The 12452-nt window shown below is 43.5% G+C and overlaps 1 protein-coding gene across 4 annotated transcripts; it reads left to right on the forward strand.

Moving 5' to 3' along the window:
• The first annotated feature begins 813 nt into the window (after positions 1 to 813).
• On the forward strand, positions 814 to 12162 carry LOC125542648 (E3 ubiquitin-protein ligase PRT6-like). 4 transcript variants are annotated; one of them, XM_048705766.1, is made up of 19 exons: positions 814 to 1292; positions 1692 to 2789; positions 3306 to 4540; positions 4618 to 4758; positions 5351 to 5594; positions 5680 to 6441; positions 6575 to 6769; positions 6931 to 7556; positions 7854 to 7905; positions 7983 to 8610; positions 8870 to 9078; positions 9160 to 9695; positions 9804 to 9908; positions 10002 to 10068; positions 10179 to 10256; positions 10960 to 11028; positions 11118 to 11222; positions 11766 to 11868; positions 11956 to 12162. In XM_048705766.1, exons 1-17 carry the CDS (start codon positions 1215 to 1217, stop codon positions 11190 to 11192), a joined length of 6198 nt encoding a protein of 2065 aa, XP_048561723.1. In that variant the 5' UTR covers positions 814 to 1214; the 3' UTR covers positions 11193 to 11222; positions 11766 to 11868; positions 11956 to 12162. The 4 variants fall into 4 exon arrangements, with proteins under 4 accessions (XP_048561723.1, XP_048561725.1, XP_048561722.1 ...); XM_048705768.1 differs by having other exon boundaries at positions 11965 to 12162; XM_048705765.1 differs by having other exon boundaries at positions 11781 to 11868.
• The last annotated feature ends 290 nt before the right edge of the window (positions 12163 to 12452 follow it).

Here is a 12452-nt window from a genome sequence, read left to right on the forward strand (position 1 = left end):
ATAGGTGAGCCCATGAATTCGCCTCCCATTCGTCAGCTGGGGAACCATGGTGCCTCGACTACGGTTAGTTGGTAGGTTAGGGTTTTTAGTCTCTCCTGAATAGTAACCCTATTTTTCAGGATTTTTTTGACAGAATTTTTCCTCCTTTATTCACTTATTAGCAAAATAGTGGCATCGTTTACAAGTAACAGAAGCAGTACATCCTGGTGCCGAATCCATCCTGATAGAAGGTGGAGAGAACTTAACTATCCAAGCGAGTTCATGAGCTACTTTATTCCTCTCTCTATTACAATGGTCATAAATTACATGGTTAAAATCTGACGACATAACATAGCAATCATCAGTAATTGCACCTGCCACCGTAAGAGGAGTTGCCTGCTCTCAAAGCTTCCACGACCTCCATGCAATCCGAGTTGATCACGATCTTGCTATTTTTCAGGACTTTAATAACGAAGGGTAGTAACAATTTTTAAAGTTTCCGGACTTTAAAAATCGACATTAACAATTTTTAAAATCCCAAAAAGTCGACTCTCTCTAAAAAAAAGTTCGGAAAAATCAGGCACCGATTTGCGAGGACGACCCAAGAGCCAACTGGCCCGATCAAATCAGAACAGCGAACGACCAGCGATCCCTTCCGACAGATGGGCCCACGCAGCAGCAGCAGCCCCGAGGCCGCACGTGACAGCCCCCCCGCCTCTCCACCGATCGCCGCCACCCGGGCCCCGCACCGCACCCATCACACATCCCCGGGCCCACCCGCCCGCCGCTCCGCCATTGCCGCAGCAGCAGTAGCGGGATAAGCACGCACGCACGGCAGCAGTTCAGGATAAAAAAAAAGATTACTTCCTCCCCAGGACAGGACAGGAGGAGGCGGAGGGCGAATCGTCCCGTCTCGTCTCGCCTCGCCACTTCTTCGTCCTTCCTCCCATCGCATCCCATCCCTGCGCCCGAGTTATTTATAAATACGCAGACCCCAATCGCGCCGGGTTTCGCTAGGGTTCGCGAGATTTCTCCTGCTGCCGCTGCTGCCGGGGTCTGCTCCTCTCGCCGGTGGCCGGAAGCGGTTGGATCGATCCGGGCGTGCGGGGAGTGAGGTGAGGTGAGGGGGGATTTGCGCGTGCGGCGCGGGGTTCCGGAGGGGGCTCGATTCGGCGGGGCGGGGGGGGGGGGGCGGGCGGTCGGGCCACTGGACCTGCGCCCACTGGCTGCGGGCCATGGCCGGGATCGACGGCGCCGGGGACGCCTCCGCCGCGCGGCTGCCCGAGTTGACGCCCGCGGAGCGCGTCGAGCAGGTGCGTCTCCCCTGCTCTGGTCTCCTCTGATCTAATCTAACCACCCCTGGCGGCGGTTGCCTGCCTGTTTGTGCCTCTGCTCGTGCGCTCCTCTGTTTTTCTCTTGTGCCGTCGGTTGGTTATCAGTCCCGTGGTTCTCCGAGCCGCGAGGGTTCCATACATAGCCAGCGCGATTCCTTCCCTGATCGCTGGGACGGCTCGCGATTCGCGTCTGTGGAATCGGTCCATGGCCGTGCTTACTGGCCGATGCAGTAGGACATTGGGAATTTTTGTGTGCGAATAACCAAACTGTTGCAGACTTTTATTGAAAGTTTCCATGATTCAGTAAGGTATAGTACAACTGTTTGCAAAATCCTTCAACTTTGCTAATGTAGTGGCATTGTGTTGTCCCCCCTGCAGAAGCTGATCGCCTGTGGAGTTCCGGAAGAGCAGCTGCGGGAGGACCATCAGGAAGGCCTGCTCATGTACTTGGAGGAGCACGCCGATAAGATTTCTGAGGTCACGGCGGCCATCTTGTCAGCGGGCACCGACATATCGGAGGCCCGCAAGTCCTCGAAGAAGGATGAAGACAGCAGCGGCGGCAGCGACAGTGATGCGTACAGCGAGAGCTTGTCGTGGTTGCAGTGGATGATGTTCCGCAACGAGCCGGATGCAGTGCTTGATGACATGGAGCATAGCAGTGCGGGAGAGCGTGCTGTCTGCGGGTCTGTCTGGGGGCAGAACGACCTCGCTTACCGCTGCCGGACCTGCGAAAACGACTCCACATGCGCCATCTGTGTTCCATGCTTCCAGAATGGTAACCACGAGGATCATGATTACTCCATCATGTATACAGGTGGTGGATGTTGTGACTGCGGGGATGCTACTGCCTGGAAGCGTGAAGGGTTCTGCTCGAGGCACAAGGGGGCCGAACAGATTAAGCCTCTTTCCGAGGAGCTTGCGAGCTCTGTGGGGCCCGTGTTGGATGAGCTCTTGCTCTTCTGGAAGGAGAGGATTTGTCTGGTGGAAGCCCCAACTCGGAAGGCTGACGAGGGTACCCCCTGCAAGAGTGTTGCTGAGGAGTTGACGACTTCTATTGCTGACATGCTGCTTCGCTTCTGCACCTCTAGTGAAAGTCTTCTTAGTTTTGTGTCCCAAAGGATCCGTCAGTCACCAGATCTCTTGGATGCATTGACGAGGGCGGAAAGGTTGCTGGACAAGGAAGTTCTGAAAAATTTGCATGAGCTGCTATTGAAACTTATCACTGAACCAGCTTTTAAGTATGACTTTGCCAAAGTTTTCATACAGTACTATCCTGGTACATTTTCTCAAGTTATTAAAGGGAACAATGATAATCTGCTGGACGAGTATCGACTGATACCGACCTTTTCTGTCCAAATATTTACCGTGCCTACGCTGACTGCAAGGCTTGTGCGGGAGCACAATTTGTTGGGTATTCTTCTTGAATGTTTGACAGTTCTATTTCTTTCTTGCGTTGGTGAGGATGCTCATTTACAGGTATGCTTGACTTCTTTCCGTCGCTCAAAAAATTAGATGTTTATGCTTTACCCAGTAACTGTACACTGATGGGATATTATTACTTTCCAAGCATAATTGCTATATTTTTTCAAAGCTGTTGGTACAATTCGCGCCGAACATATTTCTGTTATCCGTTAATTGTATAACACTTATAACTCAGTAACAGGGCATAGGCCCTGAATGTTGGCTTGTCATAAACATCAGCGCACCTATCATCTCTCCAATTATTGCATAAGTAAAGAGATAAATAGCATGCCAACATACTTGGATTACTGGGGGTGGATGATCAACGTTTAACAGAAATATGTTCAAACACTTCAGGGCAATATTTTTGTTGGTTTTTGATAAATGTGTGTATGCTACAGATCCGAGAAAGATTTTGGTTTCACTTTGGTGTTCTGCCGCGATGTATATAGCTACTTAATATATTGTGATTAGTACAGTGTAATGTGATTTCATATGGTCACAGGAATATTTTCACTTTGTTATTTGCAGACAAGCAAATGGGGAAATTTGTATGATTCTTCTCTTAGATTATTGGAAGATACACGCTATGTCGTGAGCCATGAGGAGGTTTCCAAGTATGTTGCTTATGAGAGGCCTGATCTAACAAGGTCATGGATTAAGCTATTGTCACTTGTGCAAGGAATGGATCCTCAGAAGAGAGTGACAAGTATTCATGTTGAAGATGAGAATGAGAATCTAGCTTCGCCTTTCATGCTAGGACATTATCTTGGGATCATTCAGAATCTTTTGATGAAGGGAGCCTTTTCTTCTCCTGGGCAACAAGAGTCAACTGATGTTACTGTATGCTCCACTGCGATAAAAGGCATGGAAAATGCCGAGAATCAGCGTCATGCTAAAGTTGGAAGGGTCTCCCAGGAGAACTTGGTATGCAATTCAAGTACCAGAGAGAGTTCTTCGAGCAGTGAATTACCAGAACCTGCTACCTGTTTAATTCGTCAGTGCTTGAAAGCTATTGAGAGCTGGCTGGAACCTGGTCCTCGGAGGAGAAAGTTGTCGTCCCTCGATGCTAGCAGCACTGATGCTCGCAATTTTCTGGCCTTGCTTGAAGACACTTTGACTATTAACAAAGGTGGATCAAGTAAACAGATTGGTGATGTGGGCATGAAGGTGAATGAAGGATCCCAAATAGACGATGCTGCAGATTATCATGAAGTGGTCGGTTCTCCTGCCCAAGAATCCGACGACATGATGCTGATAGATCAAGTAGGATCGCCTCAGGCTGGAAATGACGCGGGCAAGGGAAAGATGAACGGAAGTAGCAATGGATTAGATGTACAATTACACTCTGAAAATGCCATTTCTGTTGCTCTGACCGATGGCAGCCTTCTATACGCTCACCCAGATTCAAGAATTGATGAACTAGGAATACTGAACATGACAAGCTGGCCTCGTGTTGTCTTTGATGTCGGTTCACAAGAAACATCTTTTCATATCCCATTACACCGTATGCTTTCTTTACTATTGCGTAAAGCAATGAAGAAATGTTTCGGAGAGGATGCCAAACCAGAGGAATGTTCAGTTGTGCAGTCCAAGGAGTTTTTCTCTCAGGTACTTGGAGGTTTCAAGCCTTATGGGTTTGCTTCAATTGTAATGGAGCATCCATTAAGAGTGAGAGTATTTTGCGCACAAGTGCGTGCTGGAATGTGGCGTAAGAACGGAGATGCAGCTATACTGAGTGCTGAGTGGTACCGCTCTGTGCAATGGTAATTTCTTTGCTCACCTCAAATAAATTGCTATTCAACTAACAGTCCTGAAGTTATATTGTTACCCATCTTTCCAGGCTTGAACAGGGCTTGGAGTCGGATCTGTTTCTGCTGCAATGCTGTGCTGCATTATCTTCTCCAGAGTTCTTTGTGAAGACCATTCAAGAAAGATTTGGTTTGTCGAATTATATATCTCTGGTTCTCACGGAACAGAATGAGTAAGCCCCAAGTTGTTCTATAATGACATCAACTTCTATTTCTGTTAACATATTGCTTCCTTCAATTTTCGGTGGTACATGTATGTACTTTTTGTGTTGATAATCCAGTTAACTGCTTGTTGTCACTACTTGCCACATGAACATTTTCATTGATCAGTGATCACACAAGTTAAAAATGACTTAAACCCTGCGTTCATCAACATACTTGTGTAACCATGTATTAGTCTATTTTATATTCTGGTCTTGTGGAGTATGCTCAGTTTTATCTTCATTGATCTATTTCTGTCATTACCACTAAGCTATTGTCGTTAACCACTCCATTTGATTGTTCTTTTGTGACGGTGGGAAGTACACAGCTTGTCATGCTGTGATATATTGAACTCTTTTAAGTTTACTATGTCTTTTTTTAGTTGCGCATTTGAGTGATGTTCAGGTCAACTTTTTTTTTTGTTTATCATATGATGACACAACAGCTTTAGGCAATATCTCCTTGTTGCTTCTGTGCATTTCCTGTCAATGTTTTCATCGTATCCAGATTATAATAGTTTGCCTGGTCAGTTTTGTTAAATGCTGATTTTTTTATGTCTTTCAGATATGAGCCAGTTCTGATGCAAGAAATGCTAGTTTTTCTTATACAACTAGTCAAAGAACGCAGATTTATTGGGCGTTCGACAGCAGACAACTTGAAGAGAGAATTGATTTATAAATTGGCTGTTGGAGATGCCACCCATAGCCAGATTGTGAAGTCTCTTCCCAGGGACCTTTCGTCAAGTGACCAACTTCAAAGTGTTCTAGATTCACTCGCAGTTTACTCTAATCCATCTGGAATGAAACAGGTTTTAATCCTTGAAATTGTATAACATGCTTCAGCGATTCCTTCTTTACATTTGAATGCATGACTAATAAGAAAAATTATCACAGGGCAAGTATGTGCTTCGCAAAGCATTCTGGAAGGAATTGGACTTGTATCACCCGCGCTGGAATTCCAGAGAAATACAGATTGCTGAAGAGAGATATTACCGTTTTTGCAAAGTTTCTGCTCTTAACGCTCAACTACCTCAATGGACTCATGTTTTTAGCCCTCTGCGCAGTATTTCTAAGATAGCCACCTCCAAAGCTGTCCTTCAAATTGTTCGTGCTGTTCTCTTCTATGCTGTTTACACCGAAGCATCATCGGTATCACGTGCCCCGGACAATGTTCTTGTGATGGGTTTGCACCTTCTTTCGTTGGCACTTGATATATGTGAATCAGAGAGTCAAATGTATGCGGACAAATATGGGATGGACATAGTGCAGCATGATGCTGAATCATGGGTTGTCCTGTCATCGTATGCAGAAGAGACTTTTCCTATATTGACCTACTCTACTGAATCAGTCTCTCCAGAGTCTGACAAAGTAAAGAATGAGAGCATGCTAACCTTGCTTGTTTCACTAATGCGCAAGTACAACGAAGAGAATGACAACACCTTTTCTGGATCCAAGTACTGCAATGTTCCATCTCTAGTTGAGAGTTTGTTAAAAAGATTCGCCAAGTTAAGTAAGCAGTGCATGTCTGCATTAAGACAAATGGCACCGCAAGTAGTTCCATCTATTCCGGATCATGGTAGCACTAAACAGAATTCTGGATCTCCAGATCTAATGGACAAGAAGGCAAAAGCGCGCCAACGTCAGGCCGCAATCATGGTAAATTCTTAATTAAAAAAAATTATCTATATATTCTCGAGGCATCTTGAGTTTCAGCTTTCGTCAAATAAATTGTTTGGATGGACTTACAAAACCTGGGCATATAATTTTTCGTGTCTAATCTGTATGTCAGGCAAAAATGAAAGCAGAGCAGTCAAAATTTGCTGAAAGTATGAAGGCATCAGAAAATGAAGGGCATCCTGATGCAACATTTGAGCCAGATGCATCCAGTTCAACCGCCGTTGCCTCTGAGGAGTCACGACCAGTTTGCTCTCTATGCCGGGATTCGGATTCCAAAAGTCCACTCTGCTATTTGATTCTTCTTCAGGTAATAATCCTTGACTCGACAATGGTGATTCTCTGTTCTGTAGTAATTTGTCAACATAAAGTACCTTTCTATGTCCCATGTGCAAAAGCATGGCAATTGGACTGGAATTTTCTGTTATGTTATGTTGGTCGTATAGTATTCTTACCTGTTCTATAATCTAGAAATCTCGGCTTGCAACTTTTGTTGAAACGGGCAATCCGTCCTGGGATAATTTGAGCCAATCAAAGAAGACATCTGGGTCCATCAGACGGGAAAAATCAACTGATTCCTCGGGTGCTGGGTCTTCTAGTTCAGAGGAACTTGTCAGGGATACACCGATAGAACCTTCCTTTGAATTAGACAGCATGGAAGTTGACGCATTTCTTGATTTCTCAAATGAGCAACATCCACTGATAAGATATATATCATGTTTCCCAAGTGGACGCTGTACTGGCAATGCAGATGACAATATCTCCCTTGAGACAATTGAGGCTGATGTATACAAGTCTATCGTAAATGATCTGGCTGGCATTCAAGGTGGTGAGCAGAGTTTGTCTACTTCAAATCTCACAGCTGGCTCCAAGACAAGCACAAGCCCTAAAAGTTCTGTTCTGGGAACATATGTTACTTGTCTTTCAACAAAATACCGTCTTTCTTCTTTCTGTGATGTAGCCTCCAAATCTTCTGCCCCAGTAACAATAAGAAACAGATTTGGTCCTGTTGATTGTGATGGCATCCACATCTCTTCTTGTGGACATGCTGTACATCAAGAATGTCATGATCGATATTTGTTTTCCTTGAAACAAAGGTATGCTGCACGGTTTCCATTCAAATCCCTTGAATTCATTCATGTAAAGTTCAAATAGGATTCACTATTTCATATTGTTCCTTTGAGTAGTTTTCTGTTTGAATTGGCATCTCACAGTTATCCATACAAATATAATAAGCATGAGTTGTCTTTGATCCAACCAATTCAGACCATCCGAAAAGCATTATTAATCCAATGGAGCCTCCATTAGTGGTTGTCTTATGATGGCTTCTCACACTTCTCTTGATTGAATCTACAATTTCAGTGCAGCAACTTTACTTTTTTGTTTCTTGACAGATATATCAGGAGACTAGGTTTCGAAGGAGGTCAGATTGTTGATCCTGATCTGGTATTTTCTACTGATGCATTAGACACTTTTGTCTTCTTTCTTTTGCTAATTCTGTACTTACACCTAGCTTTGTACAGGGAGAGTTGCTGTGTCCAGTGTGTCGCAGATTTGCAAATTCCATTCTTCCAGCATCACCGGATTTCTCTGGTATAACTAGGAAGGCGATGCCAACTGCTCAAACCATGCCTACTGAAGCTGCTGCAACTATACATAATTTACAATTCCCTCGCGCACTGGCCCTCCTTGAAAGTGCCAGAAAAATTGTTGGACAAAGCACATTTCTAAAAGCTTTTCCTGGGAATGTGAATGACACTGCGGAGCCAGCTTTAGATCCTTCCCTTCGAAGACTCACTATGCTTTACTATCCTCGCAGCAAAAGCAGCTTTTCAGCATCTGAAAGGTTAAGCCCATCCTTGTTTCTCTGGGAAACACTTCGGTACTCTGTCATTTCAACAGAGATTGCTTCTCGTGATAGAATGTCAAGCTATTCTACTCAATCGAAGTCTTGCTTAGAATCTCTGCGCAGTGAATTGAATTCATCGAGTGGATTCATATTGTCTCTATTGTTTCGTGTTTCTCACTCTGCACGTGTTCTGAACCGCCGTGAGGTTCTTCTGAGATTTGAAGGTATCCAACTGTTAGCAGGGTCTATTTGCTCGGGTATTTCTGGTGATAAAGATCTTTTGGATGCTACCAAGCGAAAAGGTATTTAGGGCACCTTGGCCCCCTTTGTACAATCTTCATACCGCAAGATTTTTTCCAGTGTTGTTTCTTAGTACTCACCTACTATAGCTATCACGGTAAATTATATAGTTACTAAAAAGATCAGATGGTTAACTTGTATGATGTACCTAATTTCGTGTTTTTGGATCTTGTTTACTGGAAATTCAAATCACTATAACTTGCATGTGCAGGAATATACCATATTTGTGTATCCTCTTCCTCACATTTCCATTTTTGATAGGCACTTCGCTACCTATGGTTGACCCGGAAAGTGAGGGTGAAATATTTCCTGATATTCAATTTTGGAAGCAATGTGCTGATCCAATCCTTGCTCAAGATCCATTTTCTTCATTGATGTCAGCACTTTTCTGTCTACCTGTTGAAGTTTTGACATCCACAGAATTCTTCATCCCTATTGTTCATCTATTCTACATTGTTTGTGTCATTCAGGTATACTGTTCTGCAATCTCCCACCACCTACATATTTCTGTTATGGTGTATTTCTCTGTTAACATATGCATTGTGCTGTAGGCACTAATAACATGCTATCGGGAAGAAGCCTTTGACAGATCAAACTTCCGTAACTGCCTTCTCAACGATGTTTGCCAGGAGATGTCAGGATATGATATTGCTAGAGAATATTTTGTATCTAAGCACATCGATCCCTCTTGTGATCCAAAAGATATGGTACGGAGATTAACACATCCTTATCTTCGGAGGTGTGCATTGCTTTGGGAGCTGCTAAAATCCTCTTCCTCAGCACCCTTATATGACAGTTCCAATATTTGGGAAGGGTCACATCTTCACTTAGATAGTAGCACAGCGGAAGGCAATTCTTCACTGGCAATTGAGCTGGATGGAATACGAGAACTGGAACACCTCTTTCAAATTCAGCCACTGGACCTGATTCTCAAAGATGAGTGTGTACACATGCTTGCCTTAAGATGGTCTCAACATTTCTGTGAAGACTACAGATCTCGCAAGTATAGAGGCATCCTCTTTTCTACCCCCGCAGTCCCATTCAGGCTGATGCAGTTACCACCTGTCTACCAAGTTCTCCTAGAAAGGTTTAGTTTGAATCTTCTAAGTTTTCTGGTCTGTGTACGTGTGTGTTCAGTGGCTTCAGGAGCTTGACTTTGGTTTGCAACTTAACATCTTACTCTTTTGTCCACCAGATATGTCAAGATGCAATGCCCTGATTGTGGTTCAGTGCCTGATGAGCCAGCGTTATGTTTGCTTTGTGGCAAACTATGTTCACCTAGTTGGAAACCATGCTGCAGGTGAGTGTTTCAGCTTTTGTACTCCCCACTCCACCAATGTTTGTTCTTCTGTAATTTATGAAATGTTAAACCTGTTCTTTTTCTAATGTTTAGGGCTGGTAAATGCCTAAATCATGCGTCTCAGTGTGGTGCTGGTGTTGGCATATTTCTTTTGGTGAGGGTATGTGTCACATCATCCCACTTCATCCGATGAAGTTGCTGTCAAATTTTTCTGCTATTTTTTTTGTGATATGAAAAGATCTTGTCGGTTTTGATAGTTGCTCTTTGCAGAAAACAACAATCCTGTTGCAACGATCGGCTCGTCTTGCATTTTGGCCATCTCTGTACCTTGATGCTTTCGGTGAGGAGGTATTGGACTTACTAATGAACTTTTTCATTTAATACTTGAGCCTTTTTTCAGCCACTCCGGATATACTGTATTTCATCCATGTATGATTCCATATCAGTACCTGCTGCCAAATCAACTGAAGAACATAGGCAATGTAGTATATCTGTTACTGAATTAATGTGAGGAACCGTCTCCACCAAATAATCGAGTGAACTGACCAACCAATATTTTTTTCGACTGAAAACTGACCAACCGATATTTTTTTTGACTGAAAACTGACCAACCAATATAGCTGCCGGGTCCATGAGGGACGCTATCAAAGAATCTGGCGACACTTAGACTGCAGTCTGCTGCACCACCACCATCCTAGAATATGCACCATGATATGATGCAAATATGATTTAACCTAATCATACAATAGTTGAGATTGAGGGTTTGAGCATTGCATGTAGAGTGAATTGCGTGAACTGCCACAGACTTAGCCGTAAATCTTTTGAAGCATATCATGGTGTTCCATTTCCTGCCTACAAAAAGAGAAATGGTTCTTTTTGATGGTTACCTCATGATACAAAGCTATGAAGTATGCAACACCTCGTGATAGTATGCGCTGCCAAGTGGTGCACCAAACAAATGATATGACCAAAGGCTGTCGGGATTTTTTCTTTTGTTTTTTGAGCTATCTTGTACCCCCTGCTTATGCATGTATGTACCTTTTGGATGCAGGATCATGAAATGCACAGAGGAAAGCCCTTGTATCTTAGCCAAGAAAGATACGCAGCCCTCACATATCTGGTAACAGTCTCCTTTGCTTATCCTCTATATTTTTCAAGGATCTATTCTATGTTCAAGATGGGATAACATGTTCTCTTTTGATTTGATAGGTGGCATCTCATAGCCTTGACCGGACTTCTGAAGTTCTGCGGCAAACAACCATCAGCTTTTATACATCTGATTAAGTGCATCGTTTTGAGGAACAATGCCCAAAGGTTTGGATAATGTTTGTTTTTATCATGGAATACTTGGAAGTGCTGTGAAGCATTGTATGTTTTCCAGGATTAAGATAACTGGCATATCACCCATCCCATAGTAGCCCTGCTGTTACTATTACCTCCCTCCCAAAAAGCTATTCTTAAATTTGTCTAGATACAGATGTATCTAGATACTTTTTAGTGTTAGATACATGTGTATTAGACAAATCTAAGACAGGCTTTTTGGGACGGATGTAACATTCCTCTACTGACTGTTCTAGTCAAAGCATATGGGTTCAGAAACTATTTTTTTTTACAACAGAGCTCATACAGTACTACATGACAAGAAAGAATATGGTTTGACATAGTCAGGTACTCCCTCTGTAAAGAAATATAAGAGTGTTTCGATCACTACTTAGTGATCTAAACGCTCTTATATTTCTTTACGGAGGGAGTAGTTTGCAATGTTATATTTCATGCTCATATTATATATCCCCACCATTTATGTCTGCATTTCTTGCTGCGGTACGAACCATGGTAACCATGTTGATCTTTGTGTAGCTGTTTTATTGACAGGATCATGTGATGTGCATATTTTCTGGGAACTGTCATCTAGCTTCATATTCATGCTTTCCAGTGATAGCGAATTGCATCCATTCCCAAGGTGATAACCACAGCATTTTGTTGTGCACAGCATGGCCACACATGTTTTCTCTTTGATTTCCCCTTTCTGAAACTTGTCTCATCTTAGGTGGCGCAGATTCTATCAGACTATCAAGCCATGCGTCGGTGTTTCAGACCTCGTTCGCGCACAATGTACAGCGGTGCCTATGGTGCCCCTTTTTTCTTTCCTTGTTCGTTCTGTTAGCATGTGACCGGATGGTTGGTTGAACTGTTGACATTGTACAAATTCGCCGTGCGAAACTATCTGCAAGAAATGTAGGCTTTAAACTGGTAACTGCCGTCATTTGTAGTGTCATGCAGTATGCATCCCTTTTTATTTTTTTGCTTGAAAACCCCCCGCTCACGCACAAAAAGAACAAACTTGAACCAAAGTAGATAAATCTGGGAATAGTATGTGTATGTGATCCAGTCAAAAGGCAGTAACCCTAGTGATCTTATAAAACCGCAATTCTTCAAAAATTGTAGGCAGGTGTCAACCAAAAGCATATAGAATGGGAAATGCTTGTGTTCACCCTACGGAGACCTCAAGCAGCCTCATGTCCTTGTGTCATCCGGTGGCTGCCG

The sequence above is a fragment of the Triticum urartu genome, chromosome 3 (assembly GCF_003073215.2).
Source record: "Triticum urartu cultivar G1812 chromosome 3, Tu2.1, whole genome shotgun sequence".
Taxonomy (NCBI): domain Eukaryota; kingdom Viridiplantae; phylum Streptophyta; class Magnoliopsida; order Poales; family Poaceae; genus Triticum; species Triticum urartu.